The 20,955-nt window shown below is 37.6% G+C and overlaps 1 protein-coding gene across 1 annotated transcript; it reads left to right on the top strand.

The window, feature by feature from the left end:
* Positions 1–19,014: 19,014 nt before the first annotated feature.
* On the top strand, positions 19,015–19,834 carry LOC133823317 (sigma factor binding protein 1, chloroplastic-like). Its single transcript, XM_062255981.1, has one exon. The coding sequence runs from the start codon at positions 19,202–19,204 to the stop codon at positions 19,718–19,720; it is 519 nt and encodes a 172-aa protein (XP_062111965.1). The 5' UTR covers positions 19,015–19,201; the 3' UTR covers positions 19,721–19,834.
* The last annotated feature ends 1,121 nt before the right edge of the window (positions 19,835–20,955 follow it).

The raw sequence follows: 20,955 nt of genomic DNA, 5'->3' as shown, positions 1-20,955 counted from the left end.
CTTTGTTAGACCCAAATTTCGATAATAGAAATTTTGATATCGAAAGACAGGCTCGTAAAGTGCCAGCTCGAAATAAGCAAGTTCGTCATAATCGGCTTTAATGAAAATATCAAGAACAGTCTCATTGTGCAGTAAGTGTGACAACATCGGAATTGGTGAGCTCGGAAACTACGTGGTCTCAGAGGTGTTCCGAGGTTATAAGTCGAGCTCGAATGTAATGCCCTGAAATCCTTAATGCGGTTTAATGGCTGAATTAGTAGGGCGGGAGGGCCATAACTGTTTAATTATGCCATTAACTGATAATATGCATGTGTTATGTGAGTTATATTATAATATTATGTTATATGCATGCATGTGGGTCCACATTTGATTATTAGGTTGTTTTGGTAATTTGGCCCGTTAAGGGCATATTTGTGTATTATGGTACATATTGTGAGTTATGGATGAGATCCCATTATTATGGAGATATATTCGAGCTATTCGGCATGAGACGATCTTATATTGTGAATTAGCGGTTTTGTCATAACGGGGTCATTTATTGGGATATTGAGTAATGAGAATGTTTATTTGATGATAAATTGGGAGTTATTGAGATCATGAGGAAATTATGGAAGTTTTGACTGTAATGTCCCTAGGGGTGTTTTCGGTACCCCGAGCACTATGCTTTATTTGAGGTTACTTAAGCTTGAAGTAGCTTGTCAGATAAAACCGTACGTTAGAAAAATAATTTCTCTCTTCCCGTTAGTTTATTTTACCGTTCGAGGCATTTTCAAAGAAATCTCGAGTTCTAGGAGTCGGAATCAAGCGAGGATCGAGGCATAGCGATCCTAGGAAAGATTAGAAGCTTCTTGACCGAAGGATTTGATGAGAAACAACCCAATCAAAGGTAATCTAAGCTTTAAGTTTTGAGTTTTTAGAGTTTCTGAGCGTTGAATTGGATTTTGTGAATCGTTGAGATTTTGGTTCGTTTGAGCCTCAGGATTTGATGGTTTTGGATCATTGGGGAGTTTGGGAACTTTGATTTTTGGATTTGGAAGTGTTTAGGTGTGTTTTTGGAAGGTTTAGGATGGGAGAAATCGGGTTCATGGCTAGTTCTGGGTGGGGGGCCGCGACCCTGTTCTTGGGCGCCGCGGCCCAAGCTTGAAGAAGCAGCTGGAGAGGTTTTGGCCTTGCTGGGTGCCGCGGCCCTTGCTCCTGGTGTGGCTGGGGGTCGCGGCTCTTGGGTAGTTTTGAGCCCGTTTGAGTGTTTTGACCTCGGGAACTTGGTTTTAGGCCTCAGGATTGTTCCTACTACCCGGATTAGTGGGGATTGATGTCCTGGAGGCTAGATCTTGGTTTGGGAACCTTTGTTATTCATTTTATTGATGGTGTCCCATATTTGGTTATGACTAGGGGACCGCTAAAGGGCTAAAAGTCAGATCATTCTCAAGGGTCATTCTTTTATCATTCTTGCTTGAATCAGAGGTAAGAAAACTGCACCCCATATGTGATATGCATGGTTATTCATGAGGCATGATGAATGTGTAAATGTGGACATGGATTGATTATTGAATGCTTAGCAAATCTTGCTCACTTGTGCCTGGCATTGACTAATTAGTCAGAATTGGCAAATGTGCCAGTATCAACTGTGAAGCTGTGACTCATTAGTCAAGTTCGGGAGTGGTACTGAGCACTGGTCACACAGTGCTGACTCATAAATCAGGAACGGCCATAGCGTGTTCAACGCAAGCCAACAAAGATTATATCTAATCGACATCTGCATTAAATGACTCAGAAGAGTGTTAATGCCAGACCGACCTCAAGTTCGATGAAAAAAAAAAGCGCTTGTGTGACTTACCCAGCAGTCACTCATCTGTTTAAGCTAGTGACTTACCCAGCAGTCACTCATCTATTTAAGCTAGTGACTTGCTTGTCAGTCACTCATTATGGTTTACCAGAACCTCAAGTGATATTCACTCATCTGTTCAGAGCTATAAGCTCTGTGTGATTATAATAATAAGAATCATTTGTTAATATTTATATGCATTACTGTATTTTCTTGCTGGGCTTTGGCACATGGGTGCTATGTGGTGCAAGTAAAGGGAAAGAAAAGCTCACCCAACCTTGAGTGGAGAGCTTAGGTGGTGATGTGTACATATGCGGCCGCTTGACCACCACAGCCAAGGAGTTTTCAGAGGAACTAGGGGGTTTACCCTATTTTTGCCGCTTAGGTTGGCGGGATTTTAAAATTGAAACAGTAGTGACCATTTTGAGTTGTAAATAACTTGTAAAGTTTTTTATGGGCCCATGAACAGTTTTATGTTTTAAATAAAATATATCATTTCCTTTTGATTGGTTTTCTACCTTAGCCTGTTAATAATACCTAGAAGCACGTTTTTAACCAAAGAACTCAGGTAGCGAGTTAAATTTATGGTTCACCGTAACTGTTCTGGGGTAACCAGGGCGCTGCAACTTGGTATCAGAGCATGCCAAGGTTAGGGTTCCTGTAGACTGGCTGGGCATGTACACACATCACTGAAGTCAAGCTCAACTCATGGTTTGGTAACTATTTATGTAGTTATATGTATAATTGCTTAAATATAGTATATATGCTTTACTTGTATGCATGAGACACCATGTTAAACCTGTGCCCTGAATAATACATCCTCAGCAACTGTGTACTAAATAGTACTGAAATTGCTGGAACATACTTATTAGTATTATTGATTGTGAAACATTATGTGATACATGCTAAATGCTATAATCATGTATCCAATTGTATATTTGTATGACTATGGAATATGATAATTGTCTGCTTGTTCTTGGACCGTAAGGCAGCAAGAGGTTTAGTTATTACAACCTGACTGGCCGTATTGATCATTATTTCAGCAAGGTATCAATGATAAGAATGAATCCAGGGCAGACATATATGCCAGCTGGCCAGAGTGATCAAGGCCAGAATAATAACAATCAGGGTCAAGAAAATGACCAAGGACAGATTCCACAGCTAGCTCCTGTAAACTGGCAGCAAATGATTAGTGATCTGCTGGCTACAGTGTTGAGATAGGGAGAAGAGCTTTGTCTCCTGAGACAACAGCAAGCACCTGCAGTGGCCAGTGTATCAGAGGCACCTCCTGTGTCGGTGCCAGCAGCTGGGCAGCTGCCTGAGGTTGGAAATAAATGGGAGCCTCTTTATGAAAGGTTTAGGAAGCAGCAACCTCCATTTTTTTAGGGCAGTGCAGATCCTACCAAGGCATAGCAGTGGATGAGTATGATTACCACCATCCTATATTTTATGAGGGTGGCTGGTAACGAGAGGGTGGCTTGTGCCACTTATATGTTTCGGGAGGATGCCCGAATCTGGTGGGAGGTTATTACCCAGACCAGAAATGTTAATGCCCTGAGTTGGGAAGAGTTTCAAACCCTGTTTAACGAAAAATATTATAATGATGCCATTAGGGCGGCAAAGGCTGAGGAATTCATTAGGCTACTTCAGGGAGGTTTGTCAGTCACTGAGTATGCCTTGAAATTTGATCGTTTGGCAAAATTTTCCATGGAGCTGGTGCCCACTGATGGGACCAGACGAGAGAGATTTCTTCAGGGGCTACAGCCCAGATTAGCCCATGATGTACGCATTACCACTGTGGCTGGGGTTACTACCTATGCCCAGGTGGTTGAGAAGGCACTCACAGCTGAGAGTGCAGAGAATAAGATCTGGCGAGATAGTGCAGCCAAAAAGGAGTTCAGGAGGACAGGTTCTCCATTTGTGGGTTCTGGTAGAGGTGTAGGCCCTAGTGATGAGAAGAGGAAGGTTCTTGACACCTTCCCAGTTCCAGATCCTGATAGGCGGCCCCGTGGTATTTCAATGGGTTGTCAAGGTGGTAGTGAAGCCTGGAAGACTCGTCTTGAATGCCCTAGATGCAAGAGGCGTCATTTGGGAGAGTGTAGGACAAAGGCTTGCTACTTGTGTGGAGCAGTAGGTCATCTTAGAAAGGATTGCCCTAAGATAAAAAACGAAGAACCCAGAAAAGCGGACAGCTTAGCCCCAGCTCGAGTGTTCGCATTGACACAAGCAGAAGTTGAGGCTTCTCCCTCAGTTGTTACAAGTCAGCTTCTTAGTGCTGGAACCCCTTATAATGTATTGATTGATTCTGGTGCTACACATTCTTTTGTTGCTAGTAGTATTATTGATAGACTGTGTAGACCTTGTGATTTTTATGTTGTGGGGTTTGGAACTTTGTTACCCACTAGAGAGTTAGTGGTATCCAGGAGATGGGTCAGATATTTGCCAGTATCAGTGGAGGGCAGAGAGTTATTAGTGGATTTGATAGAGTTGGTTATGACTGACTTCGACATGATATTGGGTATGGATTGGTTGGCAGTGTATGGGGAAACTATTGATTGCAGAAGGAAGATGGTCACCTTTGAGCCTGAAGGTGAGGATCCTTTTGTGTTTGTTGGTACTATGCATGGACCTCGCATACCTATGATTTCTGTATTGAGGGCTAGGGATCTATTGCAAGGAGGTTGCATTGGATTCTTGGCCAGTGTGGTTGATACCACTCAGGTCGTGCCAGTGAGACCAGAAGAGACTAGACTTGTTTGTGAATTCCTGGATGTGTTTCTAGAAGATTTGCCAGGGTTGCCACCACACAGAGAGATAAAGTTTGTGATAGAACTGGCACCAGGGACGGAGCCAGTGTCTAGAGCACTGTACAGAATGGCCCCAGCTGAGTTGAAAGAATTAAAAGTACAGTTGCAAGAATTGTTGGATTTAGGTTTTATCAGACCTAGTTTCTCACCTTGGGGTGCGCCAGTCTGTTTGTGAAGAAGAAGGATGGTTCTCTGAGGATGTGCATTGATTATAGAGAACTGAATAAGTTGACAATCAAGAATAAGTATCCTTTGCCAAGGATAGATGATTTGTTCGATCAGATGCAAGGTAAGAAGGTTTTCTCAAAGATCGACCTTCGTTCTGGTTATCATCAGTTGAGGGTCAAGGAGGGAGATATACCAAAGACTTCCTTTCGTACCAGGTATGAGCATTATGAGTTCTTACTTATGTCATTTGGATTGACTAATGCCCCTGCTGCTTTTATGGATCTGATGAACAGAGTGTATAAGGATTATCTAGACCAGTTTGTGATCGTCTTCATCGATGATATTTTGGTATATTCTCAGTCTGAGTCAGAGCATGAACAACATTTGAGGTTGGTTCTACAAAGACTGAGGGAACACAGACTATTTGCAAAGTTCAAGAAATGCAAGTTCTGGTTATCTCAGGTATCCTTTCTTGGGCACATTGTCAGTAAGGAGGGGATTAAGGTAGATCCAGCGAAGATTGAAGTGGTCAGAGATTGGCCAAGGCCAAAGAATGCTTCTGAGGTTAGAAGTTTCCTTGGATTGGCAGGTTATTATAGACGTTTCGTGGAAGGGTTCTCAAAGATTGCTACTGCATTGACTGAGTTGACACGCAAGAGTCAGAAATTTGTGTGGTTAGATAAATGTGAGAACAACTTCCAGGAACTGAAGTAGAGAATGATTACAACTCTGATTCTGAGTCTTCCGACAGATCAGGAGAAATTTGTGATTTATTATGATGCATCTCATCAGGGTTTGGGCTGTGCTCTGATGCAGTCAGAGAAGGTAATTGCTTATGCTTCTCGTCAGTTGAATGAGTATGAAAAGAGATATCCCACTCATGATTTAGAGTTGGCGGCTATGGATTTTGCTTTAAAGATATGGAGGCATTATCTTTATGGAGAGAAGTGTGAGATCTATACAGACCACAAGAGCCTGAAATACTTCTTCACCCAGAAAGACTTGAATATGAGACAAAGGTGTTGGCTGGATTTAGTAAAAGATTATGATTGTAAGATTTTGTATCATCTAGGAAAAGCCAACGTGGTAGCTGATGCTTTAAGCCGGAAGGGTCCGGGACAGACTTATGGTGCGAGGCTGATAGCCAGAGAGTTAGCAGATGATATGACCAGTGCTGGTATTGAGTTGCTGGTGGGTCAGTTGGCCAATATTACGCTACAGTCTACACTGTTGGAGAGAATCAAGGAGGGTCAGTTGAGTGATCCACAACTGATCAAGATCAGAGAGGATGTTTTGGTTGGAGCATCCAGAGATTATACAGTGTCTGAGTTAGGCTTGTTGAGATACAAGGGGCGGATATGTGTTCCGTTAGACACTGCCTTGAGAGGAGAGATTCTGGATGAATCTCATACTACACCTTACTCTTTGCATCCAGGCACCACGAAGATGTATCAGGATGTGAGATCGTTGTATTGGTGGTCAGGGATGAAGAGAGATGTAGTAGAGTATGTGGCTAAGTGCTTGACATGTCAACAGGTCAAGGGTGAGCATCAGAGACCGGAAGGATTATTGCAGGCTCTGGATATCCCATAGTGGAAGTGGGAGGACATCACGATGGATTTCATGGTGGGCTTACCCAGGACTGTTGGTCAACATGATTCTATTTGGGTGATAGTGGATCGCTACACCAAGTCAGCTCACTTCTTGCCAGTGAGGACTACTTATACAGTTGATCAGTATGCAAATCTCTATGTGAGAGAGATCGTGCACCTCCATGGAGCGTCTAGGTCGATCGTGTCAAATCGGGACCCCACTTTTACTTCCAAGTTCTGGGGGAGTTTATAGAAGGCCATGGGAACACAATTGAAGTTCAGTACCGCTTATCATCCTCAGACAGATGGGCAATCTGATAGGACGATCCAGATATTGGAAGACATGCTGTGAGCTTGTGTGCTGGACTTTAGTGGATCTTGGAGTAAGTATCTACCTTTGATAGAGTTTTCCTACAACAACAGTTACCAGTCTACCATTGGAATTGCACCTTATGAGATGTTGTATGGTAGGAAGTGCAGATCTCCCATCATTGGGTTGAGATAGGTGAAAGGAGATACTTGGGTCCTGAGGCAGTTCAGAGGACCAGTGAGGCATTGAGAAGATTTGAGCTCGGATGCTCGCTTCTCAGAGTAGGAAGAAGAGCTATGTAGATCTCAAGCACAGGAACGTGGAGTTCCAAGTGGGAGACTATGTCTTCCTTAGAGTCTCGCCATGGAAAAGGGTGAGAAGGTTTGGGAAGAAGGGCAAGTTGAGCCCTAGGTTTGTAGGTCCATTTGAGATCCTAGAGAGGATTGGTCAGGTGGCTTACAGGTTGGCTTTGCCACCGGTGTTGTCGGCCGTGCATAATGTATTCCATGTTTCAGCTCTTCGGAGGTATGTATCTAATGTGAATCATATTTTGAGCTATGAAGATCTGGAGCTTGAGGCAGATCTCTCCTTTGAGGAGCAGCCAGTTCAGATACTTGACAGAAAGGATAAGGTCCTCAGGAATAAGACGATACCTTTGGTTAAGGTGTTGTGGAGGAACAGCAAGGTCGAGGAAGCGACCTGGGAGCTGGAGTCAAATATGCAGAGTCAGTATCCTAAGTTGTTCAGGTAAATTTCGAGGACGAAATTTCTGTAAGGAGGGGATAGTTGTAATGCCCCAAAATCCCTAATGCGGTTTAATGGTTGGATTAGTAGGACGGGAGGGCCATAACTGCTTAATTATGCCATTAACTGATAATATGCATGTTTATGTGAATTATATTATAATATGATGTTATATGCATGCATGTGGGTTCACATTTGATTATTAGGGTGTTTTGGTAATTTGGCCCGTTGAGGGCATATTTGTGTATTATGGTACATATTGTGAGTTATGGATGAGATCCCATTATTATGGAGATATATTCGAGCTATTCGGCATGAGACGATCTTATATTGTGAATTAGCGGTTTTGTCATAACGGGGTCATTTATTGGGATATTGAGTAATGAGAATGTTTATTTGGTGATAAATTGGGAGTTATTGAGATCATGAGGAAATTCTGGAAGTTTTGACTATAATGTCCCTGTGGATGTTTTCGGGACCCCGAGCACTAGGTTTTATTTGAGGTTACTTAAGCATGAAGTAACTTGTCAGATAGAACCGTACGTTAGAAAAATATTTTCTCTCTTCCTGTTAGTTTATTTTACCGTTTCAGGCATTTACGAAGAAATCTTGAGTTCTAGGAGTCGGAATCAAGCGAGGATTGAGGCATAGCGATCCTAGGAAAGATTAGAAGCTTCTTGACTGAAGGATTTGACGAGAAACAACTCAATCAAAGATAATTGAAGCTTTAAGTTTTGAGTTTTTAGAGTTTCTAAGCGTTGAATTGGATTTTGTGAATCGTTGAGTTTTTGGTTTGTTTGAGCCTCAGAATTTGATGGTTTTTGATCATTGGGGAGTTAAGGAACTTTGATTTTTGGATTTGGAAGTGTTTAGGTGTGTTTTTGGAAGGTTTAGGATGGGAGAAATCGAGTTCATGGCTAGTTCTGGGTGGGGGGTCGTGGCCTAAGCTCGAAGAAGCAGCTGGAGAGGTTTTGGCCTTAATGGGCGCCGCGGCCCTGGGTATGGGGCGCCGCGACCCTTACTCCTGGTGTGGCTGGGGACCGCGACTCAAGGTGCTAGGGCCGCGACTCTTGGGTAGTTTTGAGCCCGTTTGAGTGTTTTGACCTCGGGAACTTGGTTTTAGGCCTCGGGATTGTTCCTACTACCCGGATTAGTGGGGATTGATGTCCCGGAGGATAGATCTTGGTTTGGGAACCTTTGCTATTCATTTTATTGATGGTGTCCCATATTTGGTTATGACTAGGTGACCGTTAAAGGGATAAAAGTCAGATCGTTCTCAAGGGTCGTTCTTTTATTCATTCTCGCTTGAATCAGAGGTAAGAAAACTGCACCCCATATGTGATATGCATGATTATTCATGAGGCATGATGAATGTTTAAATGTGGACATGGATTGATTATTGAATGCTTAGAAAATCTTGCTCACTTGTGCATGGAACTGACTAATTAGTCAGAATTGGCAAAGGTGTCAGTATCAACTGTGAAGCTGTGACTCATTAGTCAAGTTCGGCAGTGGTACTGGGCACTGGTCACACAATGCTGACTCATAAGTCAGGAACGGCCATAGCGTGTTCAACGCAAGCCAACAAAGATTTGATCTAATCGACATCTGCATTAAATGACTCAGAAGAGCGTTAATGTAACGCTCTGGATGGCCAGGACCATTACACTGTGTGTTTATAAAGGTGCAAGACTTGCTAATCAAGTCATTTAACTCGAAACGTGTCACTGAAACTACAATAGAACTAGGGTTAAAAAATTTTGGTCTCAAAAGCTTCATTTCTTATAAACAAACATTCTTTTTACATGGGATCCCAAAAGTAGTAAATTTAAAGACCGTTTACAAAATATTCAAGATTTAAATACAATTGCTAGCCACTCTAAGGAAAAACAGACAAATAGGCTTTTCTCGTCCTGTTCCACTCCTCGGCTATGGCGGTCGATCAGCTAATTATGTACATTCAACCCCGAAGCTCTCCATCTCAGGACTGGTCCAACTTGCCTTTTCCTTTACCTGCACCACGTAGCACCCGTGAGCCAAGGCCCAACAAGAAAACACAATAGCAAAGCATAATCATTAAGCAAATAACCAGACAACTCACACAGTATAAACATATACTCAATAGCTTAGACATTCATGTTGTTCAAGTATTCAGCATACCAAGTGCATCATCTCATATCATCAATCATTACACATATGATAACTAGGGTTAGCGCCCTTAGGCCACACCCTCTATTTATCCCACTGACTCCAGCCCGCTTAAACCGAACTAAGTGAATATTAAGCTGTCCTCAGCTACCAGTGGCCGAGTCGCGCCTTGTGCGCAAGTAGTATTTATGGCACCCTTAGGCCGTTTATCACATGTCCCATGGCATAACACCATCTATGACATCATAAAGTTATAGGGAGCTCTTAGTCCCATCACAAACACATAACCGGGTGCTGTTTTCTTACCTTTAGATTCGCTAGCTTTGTTCAATTTGATCCTCAAGCACGATCCCGTCTTAGCCCTAGCGTACACCTAGTCACAGCCATAGGTCAGAATCATCACCAAACCTCAAATCCAAAACCTAGCCTCGGGACCAATCTTGTGCCCTCAGGAAGCCCTAATTCCACCAAACAGGGTGGTGGAATCAAACCCTGAACCCCCGAGAAAAAACCCTTAGAAATAACCCAAAAACCCCTTTCTGGAAATAGGGTAGCGCTACAACGCTCTAAGGAGAGCGCTATAGCGCTACAAACAGAGCCAAAAGGCTCTGGAACTTTGGGACCTAGTGCTATAGCCCAGTGACTAGCGCTGTAGTGCTAGTCACAGCACAGCCCAACACAGCTTTTTCTTCTTCAAATTTTCCCGAGCCAAACCTTCTCAAAACTCAACCAAACCACAACCAAACTTCAAAGCAAGCCTCCCAACATCCTCAACTCATCCCATGAGTCCCAACCACAAGAGATTCAATCACATGCACCCCAAAACACAAAATCCACCATGGCTGAACCTAGAGCTCAAAATCTCAGCAAAACCACAGAAATCACAAAGCTTGAAGCTAGAGTTTCTTACCTTTGATGGATGAACTCAACCTAAGATATCTCCCACACTTGCTTAGCCTTCACCTCCTCAAAGCTTCAGCCTCAATTCCCTAGAATTCCCACAGAATTCTGCTTAGAAAACCAATCCAACACTAATACCAGGAACTGAATATTAACCTCAAATGATGAACAACCTCAGCTAGTTTCCCCACCCTGATCAAGATCCCAAGTACACAGCCTTCGCCTAAAGCTCCTCTGGATTTTAGCCCCAAATTTCCAGAAGAAATTGATGGAGAAGACCCAAACCGTTCTTGAAAATTGCCCTGCTTTTCCTTTCTTTCCTTTTCCTTCTTTTCTTTCTTTCCTTCAGACTTCCAGCTCTTTCTACACAATCCACTAAGGCATAAAGCCAAAACAGCACTTAACTCCTACCCCTTATAAGCCAAATGACCATAATACCCTCCCATAAAATTTTAAGCCTTTAAATCAACCTAGGGGCATTTTGGTCATTTGTTCCCAATTCCCGCTAATTCCTCGAGTGTCTCTAATATTTACCGCTTACTTCTCGACACCTAACTAATCACCAATTATATTCCTCAATATCAAAATAGACCCCACTATACTTTCTAAATTCCCTGAAATACCCCCAGGCTTGCCCCGAGCCGGGTATAAATCCCCACCGTGACTTTTTCGCTAAACCGCTCACTAAGATCGCCTCGAGTCACAGATTACAAATATATCCACAAAATAATGTGGTCTCAACGATTTATCACAAATATATACAGTTCTGCCCTCAACGGGCCAAAATTACGAATATGCCCTTCTAACTTAGTCAGGGCCTACATGCATACTAATACACATAGTCATGCATCACAGATATTCAAATAATCATATAACATATGTTTAATCATTAAATCACATATAGTCCAATTATGTCCTCCCGGCGCACTAATCAAGGCCCTTAAGCCTTATTAGCGAATTTGGGTCGTTACAATTAATGCCGCACCGACCTCAAGTTCGATGAAAACTAAAAGCGCTTGTGTGACTTACCCAACAGTCACTCATCTGTTTAAGCTAGTGACTTACCCAACAGTCACTCATCTGTTTAAGCTAGTGACTTGCTTGTCAATCACTCATTATGGTTTACCAGAACCTCAAGTGATATTCACTCATCTGTTTAGAGCTATAAGCTCTATGTGATTATAATAATAATCATTTGTTAATATTTATATGCATTACTGTGTTTTCTTGCTGGGCTTTGGCTCATGGGTGCTATGTGGTGCAGGTAAAGGGAAAGAAAAGCTCACCCAGCCTTGAGTCGAGAGCTTAGGTGGTGATGTGTACATATGCGGCCGCTTGACCACCACGGCCAAGGAGTTCTCAAAGGAACTAGGGGGTTTACCCTATTTTTGCCGCTTAGGTCGGCGGGATTGCAAATTTGAAACAGTAGTGACCATTTTGAGTTATAAATAACTTGTAAACGTTTTTATGGGCCCATGAACAGTTTTATGTTTTAAATAAAATATATCCTTTCCTTTTGATTGATTTTCTACCTTAGCCTGTTAATAATACCTAGAAGCACGTTTTTAACCAAAGAACTCGGGTAGCGAGTTAAATTTTCGGTTCACCGTAACTGTTCTGGGGTAACCAGGGCGTTACATCGAAGCTACAATGACAGTGGTTCAACACTTGTATAAATTCCCTGATTCCTTCCTGCCATCAGACAAGACGGTTCGAGCACAGGCATTGTGAGCTCGAAAAAGGGTGATCTGAACAATGTTACTTGTTAAAAGTCGAGGCGAACCGAGGTAGCGAGCTCTGTTGGAAATGTGCCCTGAAAGCATATGTAATAGACATTGTTTTATGAAATAAATAAATAAATTGAATTTGTTATGCATATATTTTATGGACTATATTATTCTATGATAATATTATGTAAATATCAGGAAAATTCCTAAGTTCATATATGTGATCTCAAATACGTATTGGTACGAGAGGATTGTGTTTGAGATAAATGAATTTGAATAGTTCGCAGTAAAATAAAGTTATGGAATCTTTAGATTAATTACTGCAAGTACGGTCCACTAGTATTATGAATACATGTGATCTAGATCCGGATCACTAGTTTGGTAGGACACTTTAGTGGAGGTGCTTTATATATTAGAGAATATATAGAACTGGACCAGATATGTTTATTAATACTTAGTTAAATACCGTTTCGAAGTATTAATTAAATATATCAACTGATGATCATATACAAATAGATCTTAATCCTGAAGTTACTATGAACTCCTGTTTATGTTATATGAGTTCTTTGATTCACTTGTTAGGATCTGTCAGAATGATCAGGCTAGAAACTTTTGTTTTGGGAACTCATTAATATAGATGGCTGGGGACATAGTATACAGATATGGAATCTATACCTTCTCGCAAGAGATTGAATGATGGTTCTCTTAAGGGTTGACTTTTGGGACTGAAAGGTTATTGAGCTCAAATTCATAATTTAGCTATGAATTAACCTTCACTAGTAGAGTCAATGATACTTAAGGAAACAAGATATAGTTAAAAGGGTAAAATGGTAATTTTATTCCCGATTAATTATGAACCATTATTAGAGGGTCAAGTTGTGTGCAATGATTATATCAATGGACGCTTTATGATTATAAAGTACTCAGTAAATGAAAAGTCTATAATTACAAGAGTGCAGTCTCATATTTATAGTGGAATAATCATGAGATTAATAAATTAAGATTATTTAATTAAAGAGTTTAATTAATAATCTCAAATTTATTGGAGCTTGAAATTATAGGTCCATAGGTCCCTATAGCGGCTCTATCAACACTGTTCAAGGTAAGAGTTGATATGAAGGGAAAATAGTTTAAAGACATATTTAAGAAGAAATTTGTTCTTCAGGCCAAATATGCAATTATATGATAATAGTGATTAATTAATTAATTACAAATTGGTTGTAGTTAACAAAATTAATTAATATTTAATTATTGTATAATTTTCGAAATTATATTAAATAATTAAATTAATTTCGAAATTTAATTAAATAATTAATTAATTATAATTTTCGAAATTATAATAAATTAAATATTTATTTTCGAAAATTTGGATTTAATTAATTGGTAGAATTAATTAAATATCTTTATTTGAGTGGGAGATAATAATCTGATAAGTTCAAATTGGATTTGAATTTAAAAGATTAATATTTATTCAAAAAATTAATTATATTTGATAATTAATTTGAATTAGTTATCGGTTGTTAGATCTTATCTGACAAAGTAATTTGAAGAAATAATTAAATAAAATTTGAAAAACCAATATCCCTAGAAATTAGGAAGCTACACGTTCACACACAGTCCATGGACTGTGTGTGGCGTGTAGGGCCATCATTTTCAAGGATAGGATTTTCAATTTTATTTATTTAATTAATTAATTAATGGATAATTCAAAAATTGGTTTTTTGGATTTTTTCATTAATAGAATAATTAATTAATTAAAAAGTAAATTGTAAAATGGTTACAGATTTATTTTTTAAAATTTGAATATTTTCTTTTAAGTATGACTAATCAGAAAATTATTCAGATAAGTGATGTGAGACAACTCTGAACATTCGCTCTGTGAAAAATAGAACGATAGTTTTCTCTCCCTGAAAATAAAGAACCAATTCTCAGGCCTATTCTCTTGATCTCATGTGTTGAGTACATCAAGTAGAATCACAAATAAACTATCCTTCATTCTCTAAGTGCCCACACATTTCTTGAGGTGTAGAGAACGCTTTGGAAGATCTTGGTGTGAGTACGTGGGAGCGGCTTGGACAGGAATATTGCTCTAAATACGAAAAGATAGCAATGATACTTGATAGGCTTCAAGAGGTATGAATTATATCCTTATCTTGTTTATGATTAATGTATGTATATTAATGGATCCGCATATTTAAAGGTAGTTTAAATATGTTACAAAATTTTTGTTGTACACTGGGCCAACCATACCACCATTACGCTGCGTATTAGGAAACTCGTTCCTAACAAGCTCGTGATGGTTGATCGGTCTCGAAGGCGTGCAAATTGAATATTCAAGGTCACGAGCTGAGTGTGAACATCTTTATTGTTATAAAATCCTTTTATTTAAGGGATTGGTTGTAATTTGTTGTTAAATCCCAAATATCATGGGATTTATACGCGTACGTAGTAACTATATGCATTTAAATTGCATTTATTTAATTGATTTGTATAATAACTCCCTGAAATATGAGGGGAAATATTCGGTAAACCACTCTATAAATAGTGTGGAGCAATTCATTTGTAAGGATGGAGAAATTTGTATTGGGAAGACTATGTAAAATTGCTTCAAGAAAACTTTGAGAGAATTCCATAAAGTGAATAACACCAACTTGTGGACTAGGCAGATTTTAACTGCTGAGCCACGTAAAAATCGTGTCTATTATTGTTTGTTTTTTCTGGTAATTTGTTTAATTGCTCTTCATTTCTAAGTTGACGAAAAACGACGTCAACACACTTCTATACCTAATATTTTTTCGCCTGTTAATATATTCAATGTCTTCAAAATGTTGCATTTTTATACCCATACTATTTTTTTGCAGTAAATATACTCAATGTTTTTAAAATGTTGTACTTTTATACCTATTTTTTTATTATTATTTTGAGAAATAATAGGAAAGTGAAAGAAAAATATAGGATTTTAATTATATTTTAAATTTTAAAAGTGCAACATTTCAGGGGGAACACCTTCGAGATTCACAAACGCCACCCCAGCTGAGTTCACGTAAGGCACGCCAACTGACTGCCTTGATGGTACTTCGCCATGGGGGTCCACTTGCATCCATTGGGCTGCCAAAGGGGCCCTTGTGGCGTTAACCATCTCCTGTAGGGCAGTTATGTTCCCCTCTTGGGTATTAAGCTTCTGCTGTTGAGAGGCAATCTGGCCTTTAAGAATCGCTACCTCTGGTGTCTCATCCCATGTACGCGGACTGGGTGAAGTCAGTGTCGTCGTAATATTCATCATCCTCGCTGTCGTATTCAGCGCCGTACTCAGCGTTGTACTCGTCGTTTTCAGGGTATTCTTCTTGAGCTACCTCCGGGTTTGCAGGTAGAGGTGCCTGACTGTTTTCTCCTCTTTCCGCAACATTGTGAGGAGCAGTGTCATCATTATTATCGTTTCTTCTTGTTGTAATCATTGTTGAACTTTTCAACGCTTCCTTCTACCTCTCAATGAAAGCACTTCATGTTGATTGCATTTTTCGCTATCAACTTTAAATAAAGAGAACTGGAAAGAAAATGGAAATGGCTCTGAGTTTTAGTGGTTCAGGTTATAAAACAACCCTAGTCCACAAGTTTATTATATTGAGATGCTTGAAGCTTAAGAGGTCAAGCTTTAATGGAGGTTTTTGGCAGTGTATATGATGCTCAACTTACACAATCGGCGAACCCCTTACAATGGGGTATTCCCACCCTATTTATAGTGACTAAGGACAATTAAGTGGGAATTTAGTAATTATTATCCCTCATAATGATAAGATCTTAGTCCCAACAATTCTTGTGATAATAAACTAGAAGTCCTATACAAATCGCACGAGGCCCATTTACGAGGTATCAGCCCACCACTTTTTGGGAGGACACTGCTGACAGTGTCAGAGAGTGGTTGCACATCTTTCCATGACAGGCAACACATTGTGACATGCTATTTGCCTCGAGTAGGGAAACGACATCACTACACGCGGGGCGTGTCACGTGTCAGGAAGCTGTTGGTGGTCCCAAGAAGTTGTGCTTGACAGCCGGCATCGTTCTCCGGGGGCAAAGAACCATTATACTATAACTTTTCGGCTAAGAGGCTAAATAACCTCCCAAGGACCATGAACACTCAACGAGTGCCATGTGTCAACTTGATGAAAACACGAACAACACTAAGTTTTATATTTCTTCTTTTTGAAACAATAAATAAATAGTAATTTTAAAAACTAATTAATGAATTAAAAGGTAATTTCTATCAATAATTTTATATAAAAACTTATTACAAAAAGTGTGAGAATAATAATCAAAGTTATGACATTTGAAGGTTGCTAATTTGACAATAATTAACATAAATTCAGATTTCATTTAAACAAAAAACTGTTATCATATATATCTTTTGTTTTTCATTTATATATAAAAAGCTATTTGTCAAAGGAAGTATTTAAATTGTTCAAAATTAAATTGTATAGATACCTAAATAATTTTTTTGACAGTAAAAGCAAATTCCGTCACATAGTCATTACTATCGTTAGTAATAGCACCTCACCATTAAATCTAATAATTCTTTAGAATAATTACGATAAAAGTATTTAAGTTGTTCTATAAATTGCATTAAAAAAAAATAGAAAAAGTAAATTAGATTATATTAGTCTAAAATAAAGTTTTTAGTATTTAGATATTTGTTCGGATGGAGCTTCTATATTTGTTATTTTTTTCAAACAAATCCAAAAAAAACGAAGTAATATCTAATTTACATCTAAAAATTAAAAATACTTTTGAGGATTTTCAATTATTTTGTTCAATGATGATTATATTATTTTTCTATATTTTGATTTGTCCTGAAAGTAATTTTACCTTCAAAAAATTTATTTTCATATCTCTTCTATATAAAAAGTGTAAAGGAAATTTTTTATTTGAATGGTTTTTTATTTTTTACTATTAACTTTAATAGAATATTCTTATATTTAAGAATAGATTGTAAAGATAACTTAAACTTAAATAAATAAATAATTAAACAAATTAAAATATAATATTTTTGAGATATTTTACAATAAACTTATTTAAACAAATTAAAAAACTAGAACAAACATAAACTTAAATTTTTTTAATTAAAATATGATATTTTAAAGATATTTTATGATAATTTAAATAATTATATCATATTTATTTAAAAATAATAAAGACATACATATAATTTTTTTATTTTATAAATTTGTGTAATAATTTGTTTTTTATCAAGTGATTGAAGCTTTTTTTTTCTTCATCAAATTCACCAAGAGACTTTGCGAGATACGATAGAAACTAAAAATAATTTATGAATATATACTACTATCTACACCATGACCTTTTCTATTCCTATTTTATTTCTATTATTAATTTATTTTTAAATATTATTGTATTTTATATATATGTTATGTAGTCATGTAAATATATATCTATGTTAACGTTACGTGTAAATGTCATATATGTATAGATTATCGATATAAATATTTATAGGGGAATTCTCCTATAGGGCCTTCACTTTAAGCCCTACCGGTGGAGCTCTCAGTATTCTCGACCCGTGAACAGATTTTGGCGCGATTTTTTTATGACCGTGTATATTGTAACTTATTTAGAGCATCCTGCAAATTTTCAGAAAATTCCGAATAGTTTACAGTACCGAAAACTAAGTTCAAATATGTTGTTGCACGCGTGACTAATTTTTTTTATGCGCGTGGAAATCAACATGTTTGAACCTAGTTTTCGGTACTGTAAACTATTCATAATTTTCTGAAAATTTGCAGGATGCTCTAAATAGCTACAATATACACGGTCATAAAAAAATCGCGCCGAAAACTGTTCACGGGTCGAGAAACACTGAGAGCCCCACTGGTAGGGCGTAAGTGAAGCCCCTATAGAAGAATTGTCTAATATTTATATATATATATTATAGAACTATAATTCATACTATTATATATATTTAAAAAAATTAGTGAACTAATTTTTATTAAAATTATAAACAATATTTAAAACTTTAAAACTAGACAATACTACCTAGTATTTATATATATATATATATATATATAGATGACAATTCTTCTATATGAGCTTCACTTTAAGCCTTACCGGTAGGGCTCTCAGTGTTTCTCGACCCGTGAACAGTTTTCGGCGCGATTTTTTTTATGACCATGTATATTGTAGCTATTTAGAGCATCCTGCAAATTTTCAAAAAATTCCGAATAGTTTACAGTATCGAAAACTAGGTTCAAACATGTTTTTCACGCGCATAAAAAAAATTAGTCACGCGTGCAACAACATGTTTGAACCTAGTTTTCGGTATTTTAAACTATTCGGAATTTTCTGAAAATTTGCAGGATGCTCTAAATAGCTACAATATACACGGTCATAAAAAAAAAATTGCGCCGAAAACTGTTCACAGGTTGAGAACACTGAAAGCCCTACCGGCAGGGCTTAAAATGAAGCCCCTATAAGAGAATTCCCCTCTATATATATATACATTTTAAAAAGTACACTTACATATTTAAGTCTAATTTTTAAAACAATTTATGAATTTTTGCGGTTAATATCCCTAAAAAAATCATCAAAATGAAACACAACACCTTATTCACTGATAAAAAAATAAAAAATAAAAACAACAGTTTATTTAAGTAAATTTTTATTAAAAAGAAAGAGAAAAATAACACGCGCGAGAGATGCGGTTGGGACATTTCACATCGGACCATATTTCTTGTTATTTTCCATTTGTTCCTATTATCATATAACGTTACATCGTTTGGGTTTTCTTCATCTTCTCTTTCATCTTTTTCTCTCTCTTCCTTTCCGAGAATCCCACTTTTCCTTTAAAAACCATTCTCAAATCAAATCTCTGAGAACTCATCTTTAGATTCATATACCGTTTGAGGTAGCTCTTGTGTTGAGTTTTTCTATTTATTTTTTTAATAATACTTTTCGAATTTATAATTATTATTATTATGGATAATAATATTAATAACCTACCTAGTAGTGCTCATAATCAAGAAAAAAAATCAACCAAAAAGCCCAACAAAACCAAGAAAAGTATCAACAAGCAGAAGCCAGTGAAAGTGGTTTATATCTCTAACCCAATGAAAGTCAAGACCAGTATCTCTGAGTTTAGAGCTTTGGTTCAAGAACTCACTGGCCAAGATGCTGAGTTCCCGGACCCCACCAAGTTTCCGGCCACCGACGACGAAGACTACGGCTACACCGGTAGTGAAGATCCAACGGCCAAGATGGGATCAGAAGATCATGATGAGGGACGGGATCACGATCGTGAGGAAGTTGTGGTGGAGAGTTCAACAACCACTACTACTCCAAATACAGCCTCGTATGAGATGTTTGACGACGACGTTTTCATGCCCCAGATGATGGATAGCTTGTCCGGGATATTTCCATCTACTGTTTGGTATGACTCTCCTCAACTTGATGTGATTAGATCAGCTAGCCTTGATGCTAGCTGTGATGTAAATTAATTAATCAATCAACTATGCTAGTTCAGATGCATTATTATTTTCTTATTTCAGTATTTTGTATGTGATTTGAAAAAAATTATATATATGGCATAGTGATCTAACCGTGTTGTTTAATTAATTTGTCCCTAATTATTATTTTCCGATTTGGTAATTGAATGAATCCATCTATATATTTATATGTATAACAAGAAATTGAAAAAATAATTCATGGGTATATGTGGTCTTTAGATCTTTTATACATCTCTTATTATATATTTATATATGCTTGTTGTTGTTGAAGTTAGAATTCTTATTCTCTTAAAAATTAGTACATGTTTTTTATGGGTTTGATAGATCATTTGTCATTGAATTAGATTGAAAGAAAAAATTGAGGTGAAAGTGAAGAAAGAAAGTATATATATAATGGGACCCATGGTTTCTCATTTCTCTCTTTTGCAATAAATTTATTTACACAAACAAGAAAAGGTGAGATCCTACTACATATGTTTGTGTTCGTCTCTATTCTTTCATTCTAAATTAAATTGTTGTTTTATTAGTATATATCTTGGAGAGAGCAACTTGATCGACATATGTCAGTACAGAAAGGCGTGTTATCCGACTATGCATGCCTGCAATCATAGCTACTTTTATGTAATTATTATGAGTTCCATACGTACAAAAAAGTATAATAGGTTTTTTTTTTTTTAATTTTAAGGTAGATAGATGACACGAGAAAGCCCTGTGAAAATTACTTTCATATATATTTTCTACACTTGTTTTTTTTTCTTCCATCCAGGAACCAGAATTTTATTTTCTATGCCATTAGCATCTATATATTTATTAGGCTTAAACATCTATGACACACTCAAACATATGTGTGTATATACACTTACACATCTACATGTATAATAATTTCACTAGAGAATTGCCTCAGCTTTTTCGATATTATTAACTCACTATTATATATTCTCTTCAAGTAACGTACGTACGTATACCATCACAAGTAGCGTACTCTAATATATAGATATATCATATATTAATCCTTCTAATATAACAGAGAGAACTCCCATACCTATTAGAAGTTAGCATATCCCATGTTTATGCATCTATATATTTATCGGCCTAATTAATTTTATGAGTTAGTTTTGAGCGTTAATACAGTTTTATTAAATGAACATATAGAAATGTTTAAGATCGGTACAAGGATAATCGTCGAAAATGGTTTTAATTAGTATTTCATCTCTCGTTCATTCTTG

This window comes from Humulus lupulus, chromosome 3 (genome assembly GCF_963169125.1).
Source record: "Humulus lupulus chromosome 3, drHumLupu1.1, whole genome shotgun sequence".
NCBI classification, from domain to species: Eukaryota; Viridiplantae; Streptophyta; class Magnoliopsida; order Rosales; family Cannabaceae; genus Humulus; species Humulus lupulus.
This window is presented reverse-complemented; position numbering and strand designations above follow the sequence as displayed.

Bases quoted from the DNA above. Each gene is read 5' to 3' on its own strand.
- LOC133823317 (XM_062255981.1), top strand. From the start codon at position 19,202: ATGGATAATAATATTAATAACCTACCTAGTAGTGCTCATAATCAAGAA.